Here is a 21,465-nt window from a genome sequence, read left to right on the forward strand (position 1 = left end):
ACATGCTGTTACAGGAGACGCAGACAACCTGCAGTTTGGAACATCTGGTAACTCAAGGAATAGTCACAGTCCACTTGTCCCTGAATTTGCATTTCTATGTGTAACAAGCCAAATATTTGTCTGAGAAATATCATTTCTCTACACCGACTTTTAAGATATACCATACTGTTGAAAACAACTTTAAAGTTAGAGCTCATTAACATTTGGTGGCTGAACTAAATGTTCAGCCACCAAACTGGGGGCAACAAGATTATATAAAACTTGTTGCCCCCAGTTTTATATAATCTTTCACAGTAAATGCAAAGTTGTGTGCATTTGTAAAAAACATATGAAAAAAATGATTATTATCACAATAATAATCATTTTGTCTTTCTGCTGATTCCTGGAGGAATCCATATTCAAATATCTGGAAAGACAGCATCACTCTGGAATATGAGAAAACATTATACACTTATGTTATCATCCAATAGATGATTCTTAAACCCTCAAACCTCCTCAGTGAAGTATAAAGATGGTATATCAAAGATAAACTGGAAGAACAAAGGAGAAAAAAGTCAGTTTCAGTCAGAATTGTGGGTTAAATTGTGTGCTTAGAGTCAAACAAGCACAATAATTTTAATAGCATGAGTGTTTTTGTACACACTAAGTACTATGTATTGTGTTTGAACTGACCACTCTGTGTTCACTTTATGGTGTGCTATTGTGCGTTGGTTATTTTGTAGTCTGTTTGAAATCTGAACTGTATACTGCAGTGCAATACCAAATCATCATGTGCCAAGAAGCCTAGTTGTTATTATATATTTATATCGTGGTCTCTGTTAGGGGGTGGGATATATTCAAGTTGAACTAAAACCTTTGTCCTCAGAGGGTTGTGTTGAATGCAGAAAAAATGGGCAGTGGTCATTGTCTATCAAAAGTGGTCCAAGAAAGAAGCAGAGGTAAACCAGACACAGATCATGGGCAGCAAAGGCAAATGCACATGGAGAGCGAAGGCAGGCTCCGAGGCAACAGACGAGCTGCTGTAGCTTTAACTAAGCAACACACTATGAGACAAACTGCACATAAAAAGTTTGTGTGTTTGCTGATGTTTGTTGAGCTCAGAAACTCTGCATTTGAAATTACCTGCCACAAACTACTGTTGCATAATGATGCCTGGCTAAATTCATTGTTTTAGCACTGTTTAGTTTTCAGTTTATTTATAGAAGTGTCAAAAATGTTTTGTAAGTGCTTATTTTACTTTTTCAATAAATGGTTATGGAGCTGTGTTGAGCCATTAGGTCTAACATGAAATATTAGGTAAACACAGTTGTTACTAACCATATTAATTAGGGTTCTGCATTAATGTGATTGGTAACACCTGTGTTTACCTACTCTATAATGTCAAAAAGCTGTGTAAAGCCCAAGGGAAGAGGTTTAAGATGCTACTATGCCAGTATGTTGTAAGGTGAATTAGTCACACAGACAAGGTCAGATATGCCACCATCTCCTCCCCACCTACAGGTAAACTGATCAGTTCACAGATGGAGACTGAAGCTTTCACATCTCCATGGCAGCTGGGAACCTTAGGTGGTGTTGTAGAGTCACGCTGGTAGACAGACAGAATGACGTAAGCTGCCAAGAGCGCCCCTGTAACCCAGACAAAGTGACTGTCGGTACACTAGAACAACCATTTATCCACTGTACAAAACCAGCTCTCTGAAACACACAAACACACAGGGTCACTTTTCCTTCTTCTCTCATCAAGGTGACCCTTTAGGTTGGCGAGGCAGCTTCTCCTTCTCAGTCACCACACGACTTCAGCGCTAACACACAGCTTTGCTTTGTGCTTTATCGATTTTCCGTTAAAGTGGTGCTTTTTACTACAACCGCCAGCTTTTCATTTTCAGAGGGGTCACCATCAGATGCTTCTTTCATACTTTCAACAAACAAGTTTGGGTATCTGTTTGCTTTCTGTTAAAATGACTTGTTTTGATTTTTATTTTCTCTTTCATTTACTCAGCTTAGGTCAGCCCAGATAGTTGTAATAAATATGGACTAATCATTTTCTTCAGTCATGGCGGAAAAAAAGCCAATTTAATAGAAATGTCTGCTGTCTGGCTTTTGTTATAAAACGTTTGTTGTTGCCAAAGTAATCACAAATAATATTCATGCTATAGTGACATGAGACAAATCAAAGGGATAAGTGCATTCTGTTAGTAAAACTCAAACAGTGCTGCTCACTATGCTTTACCTGGTTTGTTATTGTTAATGAAACAAGCTAATGAACCTTTTTAAAGGCAGAAAACAGATCAGCTGTTTCGAGTAGCTTATCACTGATGCTTCTGCTATTAAAAAAAGCTTGTAATGTCATGAAGTGAAAGCAGTAAGCGCTTAAATCACAGCAGTGGCACCTCAGTGGCTCAGCTCTTAGGCAGCCTTCTCTCTAGTGAGGTAGTGTCTGCTTTTAGGGATTGATGCAGTCATTACGTCACCTCAGTCTGCCTTGTTAAACAAGGCTGAGTGTACTGGGAATGTAAATAGTTACTCAAGGGGACACGATTAAGCATTTATAAGAAAACTTGAAAGCCACAGATTTACTGACTAGAATTGAAACTTAGAGGATTTTTTTCTTCCACTCCAGCCAAGTGGGCACAAGCTGGGATTTTTCCCTTCAGACTCCTACAGACAGTTAATTTCACATCCTGTTGTGATACCACCAGGTAGTACAGGCTGCTGAGATTGCTAATAAGTGCCAAAGAGTAACGTAATTTGTTTCCAACAGAAATTTAATTTGATTAAAAAAAATTTAATAAAAGTGGGGAAACAAATTAAGGGTTCTTTACAATCACAAGATCTTTAAAAAAAAGATGTAAAATTGAAAATGAAATGGGAATAATTTGAAAGGATTTTCTTTGTTTTCAAGAAAACAACATGAACTAATTCAGATCAGACATGTTTTCCAGTGCATAAAGGATAAAGACAGAATAATCTTCTAATCCTGACAGCAGTATTGATGGGGTATGTCGCCATCGAGACATTTGATCAAAGAAATTTGAGTCACAGATCCATTACTTCATAGTGTTACCAAATGAGATTAGAACTTATCCTAAATGTTGGCATATTACTGTGTTACACCAGCCAAAACTGGGAAAACATCTTAATGCAGTAGAATAAATAAAATATCACAAAACAAAATACCTTGGAAGGTTTTACAAAATGTTATAAAAAGTCTTGAGGTGGTAAAACGTTTCTGTATCTGTCCTTGTGGAAGCGGAGCTCAAACAGAAGTGTTCAGCTGGATGTCCAGTATGCGGTGCAGACTGGTAAGGGGTCAGAATCCAACAATTATCCATAGCCATTCATCACAGTGACCATCACAGTGACCTTTGTATCAGCTAATGGTGTAATCCAAAAAGTGTGTTGCTCCAAATCCAAGAAGTCACGAAATGTTTCTCCCACTGAAAACGCTTCGTCCAGATCAACAAAATCAACTTTTGGAGATGTTGCCCCTAACTGCATTCACACAGCAACAGTGCTGATGAATTACCTCGGCTAATAACATTCAAGCAGCTAACGAGGTAATGTTCAGGCCATTTGTTAAGGCTTAACCCCCCCCCCCCCCCCCTCCCCATTAGCAATTAGTCTAATTCCCCACATTCTTCTTATTGCTTAGATCAATGTCTGTCCCCCAGAACAGTCATGAAGTTACTGTCTTCACTGTGGCAGTAAGTGTGTAGTAGGTTTTTCACTGAATCTCTCAAATAAGGATTTTAGTATCTAGCCTGATTTAATTGATGTTCCATGATACATGTATTCTTTTTCTAGTGCAATTACATTTAGTACCTGGTGCTAGATGTCACTATGGACTACAATGTTGAGTGATGACTCATTTTTAGTGTTTTTCCAAGTCATTTCAGTTCATTTCAGGTCAACAATATAGCAAGAAATCACAATAACAGCTGCATAAAGGTGCTTTATATTTTAAGGTAAAGACCCTGCAGTATAGGGGAGAAAAACCAACAATCAGTGGAGCCCCTTTGTGCAACCACTTTGCGATGGTGGGCAGGAAAAACTCCCCTTCATATGAATAATTCTCTAGCAGAACCAGGCTCAGAGAGATGCATTTGTTGTGAGAGGTTCGGGGTTTGGGGAAAGAGAAAACAACCAACGAGAGCATAAGGAGACAGAACAAAACACTAATGATATGCTGCAGCATATACACTGATCAGGTATAATATTATGACAACCTGACTAACATTGTATTGGTCCCTTTTTTGCTGCCTAAACAGCCCTGACCTGTTGAGGACTCTGCTAGACTCCTGAAGCAGTGCTGATGGTGTAATGTGGTATCTGACACCAAGATATTAACTTTAGATCCTTTAAGTCCTGCAAGTTATGAGATGGGGGCACCATGGAGAGGACTTGTTTGTCCAGCACATCCCACAGATTCTGGATTGGAATGAGACACAGGGAATTTAGAGATCAATGCCTAAACCCATTGTTGTGCTCCTCAGATGATTCATGAACAGTTTTTGTTTTGTGGTAGGGCGCATTATCCTGCTAAAAACACACCACTGTCATCAGGAAACACTGTTTCCATGAAAGGGTGTAAATGGTCTGCAACGATACTTGGGTAGATGGTACGTGGCAGTTTGGGTGGTGGATGGAGATCAGCATGGGCACCCTGACCGGTCTGCAGCTGTGCAACAAACTCTGATGCTCTGTGTATTCTGACTCCTTTCTATCAGAGTCAACAAACCTTTTCAGCAGTTTCAGCTACAGCAGCTCATCAGTTAGATTGGATCACTGAGATCAATCAGCCTTCGCTGTGCATCAGCGAGGCTTGCCTGCCCATGACCCTGTCACTGGTTCACCACTGTTTCTTTCTTGTCCTCTAGGACCCAGAAGTAAGCCTGCAGCCTGAAAGTGATATGCGTTTTTGGACAATATGAATACTATACTTAGAAAGTCTTTAAGATTTGATTGAGCCTGATGTTTTTGAAGACTTTGAATGTGAGAAGGATTTTAAACTCAGTTTTGAATTTAATTGGGTCAGTGGAGAGAAGCTAATGTGGGAAAAATATGGCCTCTCTTCCTAGTCCTTGATGGTACTCCCACTGTAGTGAGTGGATGAACTGAAGTCTTCTTAGAGAAATTTAGAACAGCCTCATAATGAATTACAATAGACCAGTTTAGAAGTGATGAATTCATGAAGTGGTTTCTCAGCATCAGAATTGATCTAATTTTAAAAGTAGTGAGAGAGATTTTCAATTTTTTTTAATATGGTCTTTTTGGGATTTTTCAATTGCTTTCTTTCATATATAAGACCCAATTAATTTCTACAAGATTTTCACCTTTTATAAGGTCTTAATGTTAACCTTACCTTCAGCAATTTATCATAATTTATTTTTTGACCTGTCACACTTCAAAATAGTCATTTTGATATCTATGGCTTAGCTGTAGGTGTAATAAACCAGAAATATTTTCTGAGCTATTCTTCACATCACCAACATTTTACAGTTGATTTCAATTTAGTTCAGACACTTTGATTTAACGGTTCAAAGTTACCCTTTGGACGGCCAGTGCAAGATTTTGTAATGCATAAAAACCACTTGAACAGAATTTGCTGCTCTCTATAATATCCGGTGGGGATTTGGCCAGCTGAATTCGAAACCTTTTTGATCCCCCTTCCTTCTGTGTTGTCATCAGTAGGACTTATTTTCATTCACCTCTCAGGCATACGTGGCTCAAATGGTCATTTCCCGCAGAGAATGATTTTCTTCCATGGAAATGGCCATCTCATACCGCCAGAAATTTAATCTTCAGGACATCGTGGATAGATTAGGATGATGGATCATTTGAAATCTTTTGAGAGATACTTCACACTGAATTAGTGTTGGAAAATTGATCTGCTGCACCTCACTCTGCTTTTTCAAAAGGAAAACAAATGAGGAACCGTGTTCGGCCAAAAGATGAGAGACTGGTTTTGCAGTCAGTTTTCCTTGGTTTTGGCACGGTGTGATTTCTGCATTACATCCTGGTCATTCCTACTCCTTTTGTGTGTTGCATTCAGGGTTTGCTGACCTCTGGAGTAGAATTTGAATCTCTGCCTGCAGCGCTGTCTCTGCCTGCCGAGTCTGGCCTGTACCCTGTTACTCTGGTTGGCGTCCCACGTACAGCCGGGAACATTACTGTCAACGGTCAGTGCGGCTGAAAAGATTTTTTCATTACTTGGATTGTTGCACATAATAATTAGCTGGAAAGATTAGCTTGTGTTTTTGCACACACTTTTGAGTCAGACTCCTTTTTAAAGGTCAGTGGTTCACCATTCCACTCCAGTAATTTCATCCACTAAAGATTCTATTTTCTATTTGAACCCAGGTTACCACACGTCAGTGTTTGGAGTAACCAGTGATTGCCTGCTGGATGGCCTGCCTGGTGTGAAGACTAGCGGCTGTTTAGTGGAGGTCATTCCCGCTCTTCCTCGCCTCCAGCTCCAGACGTCACTGCCACGGTCAGGAACTTTCTGCACGCCGTCTTTGCTATGACACTAATTGTTCACTAACAGTCAGTGTAGAAAAGATCTGACTGTGTTGCTATGCTGATAATGTCACAGGTCTCAGTAGGCCAGGGGTAAACACTGGGTAAGCCTTGCTTTGCCAAATTGGGTGACGAAAGGTTTATATGTGGTTCACAACACCTGTTTAACAAAGATAACACCTCAACACTAATTACATTAGCTGGCAGCCAAATTAGCTAGACTGGGTTACATATATTTAATACAACATTTTGATGCCCACAGCAAAAGGCTAAAGTATTTCATGACTACGTAAATTATTTAACCACTGAAAATCATGTTATGCTTTGTGGTTTCTCTCTACTAGCGTTGGCCTTTTGGCCTCATTTTTATCTTTAGTAAAGTAAATTGAAGTGTTAGACTGCGTCAACAGACAAGAACATTTCCCCATAAAAACATAGGAAGGGCAAAGAGTCTTGCTTTGTTCACCCATGATTGATGTGAACACCCTCAAACACCTTTAAAGCTTAAAGTCAGCACTTTAGCTTTATAGTCATTGTTTCATTGCACATCCATTGTGCTGAGGTACAGAGCCAAAACAATGACAAATGTGCGACTGTTGTACCACTCACAGACTGCTCTCTACTCATAGTTTTTACGCCCAAAAGTAAGTAAAGTTAACATTTTGAGTAGTGTGTTTTTGGCCAGCGTGATGCAGTTTGCCCTTGAGTGCATGTGCAGGTTTCAGGTTTACACCATTATGTAAAAGTTGCCTGTGTTAGTATTTCATGAAATGTTTGTGTTCAAGTATAGCTATGAAAAAGGGATCGCTTTGTGGCTGAGTGGTCTTAAAGTCATACCAATTACAAACCAAAGTTATATCATAGCAAGCATATTGGGATCCTGTGGTGAGAACTAGGGCTGGGTATCGTCACTGATTTCTAGAATCGATTCAATTCCGATTCACAAGGTCCCAAATCGATTCGATCCACGATTCGATTTAATTTGATTCGATTCAATTCGATTTGAATCTGGGAAATTTTGACAGTCAGAAATATTATAATTACTATAAAAAGTATAACTATGAAAAGGAAGCTGACACACGCAAGACTTTATCAAAGGTGTGAGCATCACAGCAGATGCCTTTGTGTCAAAGTAGCTGAGGATAAAACACAGAAAAACATGAAGGCGATTTTCCTGGCCTGGGATTTAATAAAAATATTCTGCAGTACATCAAAAACGAAAGAAAACCATTAATCAACACATGAACATTACCTCTGAAGTTACAGCGGTTTTATTAGAGACAGGGCTAAGTGTTTTGCACTTTGCATAATTTTAAAAAGTTTAAATTTGTTCAGTATTGAACGGCAGAAATTAGGTTTTCTTTTCGGAAGTATATAAAACAAAGAAAAAAAAACGTCGGCCGGCAGCGCTGTAAACAATGGTAGACTTGTGCATAAGCAAGCAAATAATAAAGAAAACAGATCTTTAGACTGGAAACTGTTCTTGAAGAGAGAGAGAGAGAGAAAGAGAGAGAGCTGTGCATCATGGTCGAAGCAAAACAGTAAAAGTAAGAGTGAATACATGATGACGTTTATGTGAAGCGTAGTTTGGATCTTCTTTTGCTGCTGGTTCGGTCAATATTGTTTGGAGAGACATCAAACTAACAGCTTTAGAATCGGTGCATAAAGGGCGTGAACCCAAAGTGCGGACCTGCCGACAGATCAGAATCAGCCAGCTGTCGGCTTTCAGCCCCAACCGTGAGACATCTCACTGATTCTGATCCGCGGGTTGCGCTGTGTGTTTAAGTCTTTGTGCAGAATCAGTGTTCCTGCTCTCATTTACTGTCTTAGCTGTTTGGTGGTTGTTGAAATTTTGTGAGATTTCACCTGAGATTCTAGCATTTTGGGCAAAATAAATTTGTATTAAAAAATCGATTCAGGATTTTAATGAATCGATTTTACGTTATCCAAGCCAGAATCGATTTTAATCGATAAATCGATTATAAAAACCCACCCCTAGTGAGAACAGAAACACTTCAAAGAAATCAACAGTGTAAAGCTTATTTTAAACCCAGGTCATGAACCTCATTATAGCCCAAGATTGTGTGTTATTTGAGAAATGAAAGTAGAAGTCATGTGGTAAGATTTCTACCAGTAAATAGCAGGTAATGCACGCCGTCTGGACTTTTGTAAATCATTCTGACAGGAAAGCTGCTTTAAAATTCACTATTTAGGTCATGCCTGTGTAAGTACAGCACTCATCAGCTTTTAATGTGGAAAATCTTTTTATTCTCTAATGCTGGAATATAGTTCACGTGTCTACTCGAACAGAAGTATAATATTTGGCTCTAGTGTGTGGTGTTCTCACAGGATGCACAGGTAGACCTTCAGTTTTGACTTCTCAGCTCAGAGAGTCTCTACAGGATGCCTCACAGACTTTTTTTTGCCTACAGCACTAAACGACAGTATCTAAGGCTCCACTTTTCACATTTATACCATTTGAATTCTAAACATTAACTCAAAATTTGCAGTTTTAATATTTTAGAACATTGAAATTCTAGTTTGGAGACTGAATCTTTTGCTGGCATGCCCCATGTCATTAAAAATAATATTTCTGAGTCCAAATGTGGCAGGAGTGGGTTAGTGTTGTTGCCTGCAAGAAGGTCCTGGTTCAATTCCCACCATCTGGCCCCGGGGTCTTTCTGTGTGGGGTTTGCATGTTCTCCCCAGGTGCTTTGGCCTCCTCCCACTACAGACATGTATTTAGTGGGGTTAGGTGATAATTCTAAATTGCCCACAGGTATGAATGCGACTGCAAATAGTCATCTGTCCCTGTGTTAGCCAGGGTGTACCCCTCCTGCCCTAAGGCAGCTGGAATAGGCTCCAGCCCCCCCGTGACCCTGAATTGGATAAGCAGAAGAGAATGGATGGATGCTCATTCAGTGCAAATGAATGCTGAAGCATCACTGAAAAGGGTCCAAGTTAATCTTACAGCTTCAGTAAAATGATCGGTGTGGTTGTTCTCAGACATGCTACAATAAAGTTTAAAGTTCAGGCTTCCATGAAAATGAAGATTTATGAGGTTTAGAAAGGTCAGATGTTGGCTGTAAGTTAGCTAGTTAATTTGACATCTAAAGATCATATAACATTTCCAGCAAGATAGAGCACTGCTTTAACTTTGGTTGTAAATTAAGATGTAAAGCTAAATAGCAGCAGTGTTTGAAAGCTTAGTGAAATAGATAATTATTTCAACTAGTCCTATGTCGTGGCTAGCTGCTAGGCTAACATAATACATGAGGAGACACACATACCTTAATCTATCCTGAGAAGCAGCACCTTAAACTCTCTTTTGAATAAAATGGGGGGTGGCTCAAGACTTCTACATACCACATGATGCATATATGATTGTATTTCAAGGCTATTCACCTAATCTGTGATTAGTTATAATGGCCATGTGTTTCTCTGAACCTACCTACAGGTCAGCCTACACACCTCACCCCATGTCCAAAGAAGAGCTGTCTAGCTCCGTGTCTGTCCAGCTGTTCAACGGAGAGACGCAGCAGTTGACCATCACCTTAGAGAACATTGGATCTGAGGACATAGAGACTTTGGAGCTCACTTCTAAGATTGTCAGCACCAAAGGTAAGCACCCACAGCAAGATGAGCAAAGTCTGTTTATTATACCTTTTTGTTCAGTTTTCTAGCTCTCGATTTAGATTTACAACAGAAATTGTGAAAGTTCAAAACACAGTAGGATAAAACAATCAGACTGCATTGAGTGTCTTATCTGTGTTGTAGTTGCAATAGGCTTTGATGGACTTTACTGCCCACTTAGTTTTTGCTCCAGCCTCTTGCAGCCCGCTTGTCCACAGTGCTGCAGGGGTCGCTACCTTGTTGTAAGTGCATGGGGACCTTTCATGCTCTTGTGGCTTTCCAGTCTGTGTTCTGTCTCTTTGTTCAACACCTGCTCAGGCCGTCTGATCTCTGCAGTCCCCCTCACTCTGTTTCTCTGTCTCTCGCTGGCTTTTGTTCTCCTTTAATTTTCTATGTGGAAAAAGGAGGCAATTTATTTTTTCTTTTGAAAAACAAAGTTATCTGGCATTTACTCCAGTTTGCACAGTGTTGAAGTAACTTTTATTTTACTTAACTGTCGATGGTATATTTTAGTATCTGTGCAGCTGCAAATGTAAAGTCTCCTGCTGTTACTTTTTTGTTTAAATCAGAGTGGAACCAGATGTCATTAACTCTACAATGGGTGTCCTTTAACCCTTTAAAACCGGTCGGAGCGGGCACGCTCTGTTTTGCCTAACTATTTTTAAATCCCGGTAGCTCTGCAACCACGTGAGCTAGCGCAATATTTTTTTTTTGCATATGAAACCTGAGGAGTTGTACTTACATCTTATGCCATCAGCTTGTCCTCGGTCACAGTTTCCTTCCACATATAGCTTTGCAAAAACTGCATAAAAAGCGCTTGCAGCAACAAAAACATAATATTCCAGAAACACGCTTTGCCGATCCGATCAGCTGTTCATAACACTTCCTACATTGGATTAGACGTCAGCACGAACTATCGCATGTCCGCCATGACCTGCCCGAAACCGGAAGTGACGTCATTTTCGCGGAAATGTAGTTTTTTACTGTCCGGGCCTCAATGAGCCTATGCTGGTGTTTTTAAAAGTTATGTTTGACTTTATGACTTTCTGTGTTGTTTCTGGGATGCTTAGGACTCATATTGCACTGCTGGAAATAGTTTATTTTGATGCATATGCTGCTTTTTTGCAAATTTGCACAATAATATTTATTTTCGTTTTTCCTGCAGTGTATAAAAATTGGTGTATTTCAAAAATAAAACTATGAAGACACTCAAAATAAATTTCCTGTGGTGGGAAACTATTTTGTGCAACTTTTTTGTATTTACAGTTTTGAGGAATAAGCCTCTTAAATTTCTCTAACTAGAAATATATGTTAAAAAAACAAAAACGATTAAAATTTTTTTGTAGTTTATTGCACTTTTTTGCAATTTATGTAATTACTATGCACTTAATTCATACATATTATTAAAATGTAGGCTATAATGGTTGTATTGATGTATAGCAACTTGAAATGCTCCCAAAAATGGCTCCACAGCATGTAAAAATATAATATAAGCTCTGGCGGACTTGGTTCTATGGTAGGTCTTAAAGGGTTAAACAGCTTTGCTTTAACATTGTCAAGCTTTTGCTTTAGTAAGTCACCTGTTAAGGTGCCTGGGTCGTCACCCAGTGTTTTGTGTTTTTGGTTCTTTGATTTTGTTTGTTTCTTTATATTCTAGCTTTCTTTGTCTTATGGGTTATTGGATTATTTTAATTGTATGTTCTCTGTGTGGGTTTTGTTTGTGTGTCTTCTGGTTTTCTGTCTGTGATCCATAGTTGCTGTCTTCCCTGTCTGCTGTATCCCCATGTCAAGTCTGTGTCTCTGTGTTATGTTTCCTGTTTTACTTTGAAGGTCCATGTCTTATGTTAATGTGTCTGGTTTTGCTTCCTTTGTCTCGTTAGCCCTGATTTGCCCCAGCTGTGTTTCCCTCCTGTCTCTCGTTCCCTGATTGCGGCTCTGTGTATTTAAGCCCTGTGTTTTCTTTGGTCTGTGTTGCGATCTACCGTCTACTATGCTGTGTTCTGTCTTCCTGCCTGCCAGTTCAGTTTTTTGGTATTTTCAGTTTAGTTATTTTACGTTTTAGCTATAAAGCTCTTTTGACTGCATTATTTCGCCTGCATGAGTCTGCACGCTGGGTCCTCCTTACCACCATTCATGCCTGCACACAGCCTTCACATGACATTGACATCCTACATATTAGGGGAAAAAAAACTAAAATAATGTTCGTTCTCCAGGAAAACGGGTGACGTAAAAGCGAGTCATCAGTGATTTTTGTTATTCTTTCAGCAAGAAAGAAAATATGCTAGCTGTTAGAGTTGGCTAAACCTGTAGTAAACAAAATGTGAAAATAAATCAAAACATGTTTAGTATTTTAGATTCTTCAAAATAGCCACCCTTTGAGATTTCCTTTGTTGCACACTATTGGTATTCTCTTGATGAGCTTCATGAGGTAGTCACCTGAAATGGTCTTCCAACAGTCTTGGAGTTCCCACAGATGTTGAGCACTTTTTGATCACCTCCTCCATGCACGGTGGGGACCATGCACGCAGTCTCCTCTGAACAGTTGATGTAGAGATGTGTCTGAACTGGAACTCTGTGTGGCATCTATTTGGGCTCTGATCCGAGGTGCTGTTAATGTGAGATTTCCTTGACCTTCAGTGCTTAAAGTCGTTTCTCTTTACTTAGCTGATTGGTTTTTGCTATAATATGTATTCTAACAGTTGTGAAATAGGCCTGCCAGCTGTGTATCAACCTGACTTCTGCACAACACACCTGATGGTCCCAAACCCATTTAGAAAGCAAAAAATTGCTCAAAGCAAAGGGTGGCTACTTCGAGGAATCTAAAATGTAAGACATATTTAGAGTTATTCATCAAATCTTTTCTTTGCTACATAATTCCATAGATTTTGCTTTATGTTATCCGATGCCTTCAGTATATAGCTACAATTTAGAAAGTAGCAAAAATAAAGAAAAAACGAGAACCTTAAATGAGAAGGTCCAAACTTTTGACTGGTAATGTGTATATACATATACTGTGTGTGTGTTTGTTTTAAGCTATACAAGTTCAAAATCTGACTCAAAGTTCCATCTCCAGGTGACAGTGTTCGGAAAGTTTTCTCTGTAGTAAACAAAACATGAAAGCCAGTGTGTGTCCTGAGAATTTGGTGGTGCAGTGGTCACCACTGTTCAGGTCCGCTGGTTGGCTGGGTCCTTTCTGTGGCTTTGGTACGTCCTCCCACAATACAAAGGCAGGCTTTTTTTGTTAACTGGTGATTCTAAATTTGGCACATTGGTTTAGAAAACACCTTGGTACGTAGTGAAATGCTTATCACATATTATTGTAAAGTAACTGCCATTAAGTCTAAATACTGGCAAATTTTTATTGGACAAAACTTAAAAATAATGATGCCGGTTATTGTGGGTTATTTCCAAGTGCTTCGTTTTCTGACACTGAACCACTGCATTAGCATTAATAGCTGGAAGCATTCCAGTTTATGAGAAACTAGTGTCACTTGACCATATTTAAAATCATTATTGATTTCTTTACTCGGAGTTGTCTCCACTGGTAAAATGCTACTCCAGTTATTCTTGCTGTAAACTATTTTAATTTATAACGAGTACCCTAAATTATTCAACACTACCAAGAGCAAAACTTATCATAGCTTTTAAAATATTGCTTCTATTTCTCTCTCCTGTGTCACTATGTAAATTAAATTTTACATTTTTCTTTTTTCAGATGCAGAGAGAAGTCTGTTGACATTTTCACTTGTTAATTCTGACAAAAACACCTTTCTTCCCCACATACTAAAGTAGATCCTGCCAAGAAAATACCTTTGTATATCCTCAGTTTAGCCTCAGAAATACAGACATTTAAAATGAAGGAAAGATTTCTTGAAGATTTTTTTATTTTATTTTAAAAACACTCTGACTCCCTGTGGTATCAGTGGGAGTTTAATCACGCAGCGATGAGTGAAGGAGGAGAAGCTGGGAGCAGTTTCCTTTTATCTGAAACTGATCTGACTTTTCTGAAATGGCTTCAAAATTCTGTGATGACAGGCTCCATGCCTCCTATCCCCAAGGGTTAACACTCATGGGGTCAGTCTAGTCTGACTTTTCTTGGTCTTTCACATATGTTGAAGACTCTATTGTGTAGAGATAGCACAAGCCTTTGGTGTCCAGTCCTGATGTAGAATTTATAACTCAGCGACAGCAGGATGAGAGAGAGGTGCTGCGCTTTACTCTTGCCTTCTATACAAAAGTGCTGCCCAGTTTTTGATTTAAGATAGATAGTAATTTGCTGGTCAATGGTAAATGGTACAAGACTTACAAGATTTGAACACAGTAATGCACTGATGTCTACCTCTTAGAAGCTTGTTGCATCTCACACATCCAAGCTCCCTGCTGGCTGGACTCCAAGGAACAACGTAGTCTCTCTAGTTAACAAAGCATTCTCTTTGAAATAAAACTGTGGTACCGTTTTGTTTGTTTTATGCTGCAAATATAGCGTTGCCTCCCAGGGAATGTTATTTTCAGAGTTGGATGAAGAAGTGATAAATATTCTGGGTCCAAATTTGAAACATCCAGTGCCTCAATAATATCAAAGACACAGATGAAATATCATTACTCTACCCAAGGATGTGAGCAGTATCATTAAATCCATTTTTTAATATGCTGAGTGTTATTATCTTATACAATTCTTCAGAGCTACAGTGTTTAAGACCTTATGTGAAAAAGGTCCAACTATAAAAAAGGTTTTTGTTTTAAGTACTTAAACTTCTTAATTGTCCAAAGAAGATACAGCAGAAAGCTCTTCTCTTCTCCTCCTTTGTTGTTCAAATTCCTTGTGAATGAAATCTTCTGTTCTTTTTTTGTTTTTAAGTCTTTGCTGTTTTATCTTTATCCAGCCCTTTCAAGTCCTTCCTCCTATTTTGAATGCTCATCTTCTCCAATTTCAGTTCTTCTTATTCCTCAGATTCAAACTGATTCTCTTTTTCTTTTCCTTTAAATTTTTGTCTGCTAAGGACCAGTATTCGTAGTCAGACCAACAGCAGTAGCACTTATCCATTGTGCCCCCCTGAAAGTGTAGTTATGGTATAACTTATTTAGTGCTTTTAGGTCATCATTAGTCACAAGTGCCTTTTTCCTGTCTTATTTTTTTCTTTGCCTGTTTTATCCTCTGATTCTCAACAATAGGACTTATAAATCTTTCTGACACATCAGTATCCCCAATTTTTAGAGTCAATATCAGTGAACCATCAAATGCATGAAAATGCACATGAAAGCAGGGCTTTTTTTGTTACCACCTGGAAATAAAAGTTTCTTTCTGGGCGTCCTTTTTAAATGCATTAAAGATATGGTCACTTTGTTTAATACTGGCTGTGATCAACACATTATACTTAACGCTGGAAATAGGGCTGTGCATCAAATCTCAATCTGAGTGCTAATGCACTTACACTCTGTACATTAAAAGGACATTAAAACGTCCATCCAATTTCCGCTGCCTACCGTGGTCCAGGTCACAGGGACAGCAGTCTAACCAGAGATGCCCAGACCTCCCTCTCTGCAGTTATCTCCACCTCTTCTCGGTGGACACTGAGGCATTCCTAAGCGACCTCACGGACATCTCTTCAGCATGTCCTGGGTCTGCTCTGGTCCCACGGGCTAAGACTGTTAGATACGCCTCACCTATGAGGCGCCCAGGAGGCATCATCGTCTGATGCCTGAACTGCCTCTACTTTAGTCTTGAACTGGGTCTCAAACTTGAAGATTTTTCACCACAGCTGCTTGTTATTCTGCTGCCAACCACTCCAGTGCAAGCCGTAGGTGATGGCTTGGTAGACTAACAGAACCACGTCATCTGCAAGAAGCAGAGACAAAATCCTGAGACCATCGTACTTGACGATCTCCACGTGGCTCGAACACTTGAGCAACACTTGAACAGATGATAAAGAATGAAGAAGAATTGGATGCATTCCAGCATATTCTCCAAGTCCACAAAATACGAACATACTGGTTGGGCAAACTTCCACACACCTCAAGCCATCATGCTCCGTGGAGTAGACAGTAGTGGACCCAAATGGAAATGGAACTTGATTTTAACAAAAAGTGTGCCTTTTATTCGGGCCAAAAACACAACATTAACCAAACATGAAATCCAACTAAATGAGAAACTAATCACAAAAACCTAAACTGGGAAAACTAATAATATGCCCCATCACACCTTCAGATCGCCAAAGGCATTGAAGTGACCGAATAGAACAGTGGAGTTCCTAGGTGGTGCACATAATATTACATTGTTGTTTGACTTCTCCTGGTTAGACATTTCTTTCATGCTAACTTTCCAGCTAACTTTTGTATGTTTTATTTCTGCTTTGTAACGTCTACTGTACACAACAAGTTCCAGGTAATATACATCATAATTGCGTGATGCATGAGTAAGCACATGCCAAAGCCCTCTCATTCTTTGATCTAATTGTGACACAACGACCACAATCCAGATTGCATTCTTTTCTACACCTATTTCCATGGGTGCAGTCTTGCAGGCTTTGTTACAGTACAAAGAAAGAAACCCTGTAACCAATAAAGTATCACATCTGAGCTGTGAGACCTTTGAAGGCCATTTTAATGTCAGATCGGCTTCCGTCTGGAGTGTGTCACAGGACATCTTTTTAAAAAATTCAATTTAGGTTTTGCTTTGCTCCTCAAGGCTGTCTGTGATGATACTGCCTGTTGAAACGGTTTAAGTGGTCTTATTGAATAATGCACTCAGGATGCACTGTTACTAGGAACAATTTTTATTAGAAGTTTCAAACAGGAAACATTTTTACAGTAGTAGTAGTTTGATTTGATTTGATTGAATCTTTATTTTGAACATGTTGAAAAAGTACAACAACATAGAATTAAAAGAGACAAATGAACAAAGCAAAACAAAAGGAAAACGAGCCACCACAACTACAAATAACTTTCATGTTCAAAAAGGAGCAGGAAGAAGCATTTAATCCCACCCCTTTTCCACTATCTAGTAATCAATAGACTACAGAAATACCTCCTTGCAATTACATTATATGTCATGTGTTTTTTTTTTGTTTGTTTTTTTTTTAGTTTAATTTGGATATTTTTCCAGTGTTCTGATGATGATGAGATGAGATGATGAGAGAGCCTTTATTTGTCAGTTGCAGGTCTTTTGCCCACAACCGAGATGACAGACCTTGCCGACCGTACATAAAATACACAAACATCACATTGGGGAGACAGGTCAGGCTAGGTAGCGAGGAAAAAAACATCGAAATGTGTAACACAAAGGGATAATACAGGAATGCACAGATATCAACACACCATAGCACAATAAAGACAGACAAGCAACATGGGAAAGAGTTCCAGTGTGTACATCTGATCTGGGACCGCTGCAATCTTTCGACTGCGCCTCCAACTGACCCGATGTCCACATCAAAGGGGAGGTAAGCGTTGGATCCGGGGTAGGGAGGGTGATGCTTTATGTCTGTGGTAGTTGGTGCATTTGAAGTGAGTACTACTGAGTCTAGAAGCACTATTGAGTTTTTATGGATTTTCTTTCTACCAATCTACACAGTATTATAGTTTTGTATTGGTTGTTCTTAGAGCTGCAATAGCTGAGAAGGGAGAGAGGTGGTACAAAATGACTCAAATGCATGAATTCATTTGATCTGCTTTGGTCAAATTGTAATAAACTTCTGTTTGTTCAGATAAGTTTCATCTTTTGTTTTAACGAGTGTTTTCTGAAGCCTAGCGTGGCTAAGAGTGAGTTGAGATTGTCTAAAGTCCAGGTAAAATTAAACATTGGCTATGCTCATTCATCTTTGGAGTAATAATAAAATACAGAATACTGTTTTTGTACAGCCGTGATCTCTTGTATAAACCAGATGCATCAGCATTGTGCCATAGGCAGGAGGTCACGCTGACAAGCAGCCTGTCAGCTGCGGTCAATCAACCACAGACACTGAAAGGAAATGAAACGGTGCACTAAGCAACAAGGCAGATTTGGGCAGAGCAACAAAGAGATGTCGTCTTTGTGTGTCAAGTTTGTCTGTCAGAGTCTCTGAATCTAATCTGTTTTGGAACATACAGTAGATGCCTTGATAAATAATGTATTCCTACATTCTTAGAAAATAAAGTACATTGCATTACAAATTTAGCCTTTAAAAAAGGTCCAAACTTGAGATCGAGGATTTTATATATTTTTATTACGAGTTATACATACACTTGTAAAATGGACTGGTGTTTCAATAGCACTGCTCTAATGTTAAAAACGGCTCAAAGCTGTATCTGTTTTTACATCTGAACCTGCAAATGCAGCCAACTTAGGCAGTGATGATTCCTGCATTACTTATGTGCTTCTCATTTAACCTAAACAGATAAGGAAACGGGAAGGCTTTAAAAATGAATTATCAAATTTTATTTTTTAAATATTTTGTGAAATTTAAATTCACGCCTCATTTTGCATCTTTAAATCTTGAATAAGTTGTGTAAAACTTAGTAAATATATACATCTATCTATCTATAGCCAAAAAAGGTACACTTGGTCATCTTAAGGTGTAATAATTAACTCAAGTGGTACATTTGTGTAGATTGTAGGGACAGAACTGGTGCACCATTCTGATCAGAAGCTCTGAATTAAGATGTTGAGTTTATATTTGCGGGTAATGTAAGGCATTATGGAGGCAGTGCTTAGAACAAGACTTGGCCTGTTTATGCAGTTACATTTGAAATGCTGTACTTGTAGTTTTATTCTAATTCTTTATTCAAATTTTATTCTAGATGTAGATGATTTTCATGTATTGGAGTAGAGAGAATTCATATATTGAATAACAAGCTCCCGCTGTTATTTGATGAAGCCTTTTGTTAAAGCTTTCTAGTCAGAAAATACTGTTAGGCCAAAACAAACATGCTGCCTCAGAGGAAGAACAGCCTGGTGGGCTGCAAGATACAACCTTACCCCCTAATTGGATTGCAGTGCAGTTGATCATCCACTTCTTTTCTGTGTAACTTCATCTTCTTTGTTGCTGTCACTTGTGAAACCCCTGCAGCTTCAAGTAGTGTGGATTAAAAACGGCAAGCCCTAGAAGAAATAACCACATTTTAGTGACTATGTATTTTTAGTCTAGTTGGGTAAGATTTCTACTAATGTCCCACTATTTAATTTATAAATAGTTAGTTTAAATAAATAGTTAGTTTAAATAATTTAAATAGTAAATAGGTTCATTACTGGTCCTTTCTTATAACACCTAGTGACCACAGCAGACCAGGACCACCCTACGAGAGCTGCTGTGACCCAGTCTTCTAGCAACACAACTTGGGCTTTTTCAAACTTGATCAAATCCTTACGCTTCTGACACATTAACTTTGATGATAAAATACACTGATTTACCTCTTATTAGAAAAGAACATCTTTAGTTAATATGTTCTTCAAATCCATTTGAAAAACAAAACAACCATCAGTACTGTCAACCGGTGCTGCTAATGATGTTAACTGTTTTTTTTTTTCTTTACATTTGAAACAGTTTTTGCAGTAATGGGTATAAAACCTCAAAGATGATCAATGATTTACAGCACTCATGTTAAAGCTGTGTGTTAGTTTTAGATGAATTGAAGCAGACATCTTAAAAAGAATTGGCTGGCAAAAATTTCACAAAACGTTCTTCCGCTCGACTTAAAGTTGGTGTAAATTCAGATTGAGCTGGAGTAAAAATGGAGCAATAAAAACCAAAACATGTCGTTTTGGTGGCGGATGGAAGCATTCAATGTGTTTTTTTTCTGGATTGAACAGACAGCATCATTCATCACAATCATGAAAGTAAATGCCATGTTTTCACCATCTTTATCATTCATTTAAGGTTACGTTGTGTCTCTTAACATAATTTTCTTTGAGCTTTTTCTTCTTCAGCGACTTAACGAGGCCCACCTGGAAGAATTAACGGCACCAGCTGTTCAGAGGAAAATGTGTTGATTTGCATGTTTTCTTTGCTAATTCTTTTTTGTGCTACATTCAGATGGAAAACGAATCACTACTTTAATATTGCACACTAAGACTGAGTGAGAATGTGTCAGGTGCACAAATTCTCATTGCATATTTTGTGTCTGGCCTCCTGTGGAGTCGAGTGTCGTCAGGTTTCATGCATTGATAAACTTGTGGTACTTCATATTTTTCTCCCTAGGCGTTATTCAGTCATACATATACTCAGCATTATGATATCACGCCTGGGCTGCATGTCTGATCCAGTCAGGGGACAGAGGCTGCGGTAGTGTAGCACCATGTGGACAAAACTAGTCTTTCCTGATCATCGCGTTACTTGTTCCCACCTGTGCCTCCTTTGTCATAAACTGGTAGTGGCTTTAGACAGACCACAGCTGAGAGAGCCTCTCTTTCCATTCTCTTTGGGAGCTGAATGAATAAAAGATGAGCACAGTCACAATAGGAAGACATCTGTGGCAAAACAAACAAAACATTACTCTTTCTGCCGCAGCGCGCACACAGCCATCTTGGAATATGAGACCGCGCCATTTTCCCAGAAATAAAAATATATTCATACGACTGTATAGATAACAAAGGTAGCAATTTACTGTATTCGATTTAAATAAGCATAGACGTAAACTGAATCGTTTCTTAATAGCAGAAAATAAACTGGTGTCAGACCTTTCGTTCATCACTGTAACTTCATTGCTGCGTTTTAGATATAAACCTCGCTTCAGTCGTCTTTCAGAAACACTTCTGTACAAATTCATGTCTCACGAGGATGAAATACTTTTGTCTGCACAGCCCGTAACATGAAAGGTAAACGGGATTATTAATGCTCCAGTGACTGTGTTACCATGAGCAGACTGTCGGCTGCCTCTGCGTTTCTTTGTCATTTGACTCCATCAGGATGACTCCCTGTTCGGAGTACTAGGGTCACCTAACACATGTTCTGGTTTTGATGGGGCCAGTGCAGCTAATCACAGTCACTCAAGACAATGCTTGCAATTTCACAAGAATTATTATTATTATTATTATTATTTTTAAAACAGAAGCTGCGTCAAACTATACAGAGCATATAACAGCTGTCATTTTCCTACTTTCTGCTGTAGTCACATCAGCAAACACAGTGGTTGGAGACCAGTGCACGACCAAAATGTTTGTGGTGGTCTGTCAATGACTTGCACAATGGTTGCTTTTAAGCCAAGGATCTTTCACATTCAGTTGGAATTTAAAATAAACATAATAAGATGGAGTTAATCTGCTCTTTGTGGTTGAATGAGGTCAAGTTAGCAATTTCATGCAGACTGTTTGTGATGATACGGTGATTAACTGTGATGAATTGG

General features: G+C 38.9%; 1 protein-coding gene across 5 annotated transcripts in view; it reads left to right on the top strand.

Annotated features, from left to right (window-relative positions):
• trappc9 (trafficking protein particle complex subunit 9) overlaps window positions 1-21,465 on the top strand; it is a 241,430-nt gene that overhangs the window by 50,671 nt on the left and 169,294 nt on the right. For all 5 annotated transcript variants that reach the window (XM_085148881.1, XM_085148882.1, XM_085148878.1 and 2 more), the window contains 3 exons: window positions 6,053-6,179; window positions 6,361-6,493; window positions 9,977-10,140. In XM_085148881.1, the coding sequence (XP_085005007.1) occupies window positions 6,053-6,179; window positions 6,361-6,493; window positions 9,977-10,140 (424 nt within the window). The remainder of the gene's footprint in view (window positions 1-6,052; window positions 6,180-6,360; window positions 6,494-9,976; window positions 10,141-21,465) is intronic.

Source organism: Neolamprologus multifasciatus, chromosome 22, assembly GCF_963576455.1.
Source record: "Neolamprologus multifasciatus chromosome 22, fNeoMul1.2, whole genome shotgun sequence".
Lineage (NCBI taxonomy): Eukaryota > Metazoa > Chordata > Actinopteri > Cichliformes > Cichlidae > Neolamprologus > Neolamprologus multifasciatus.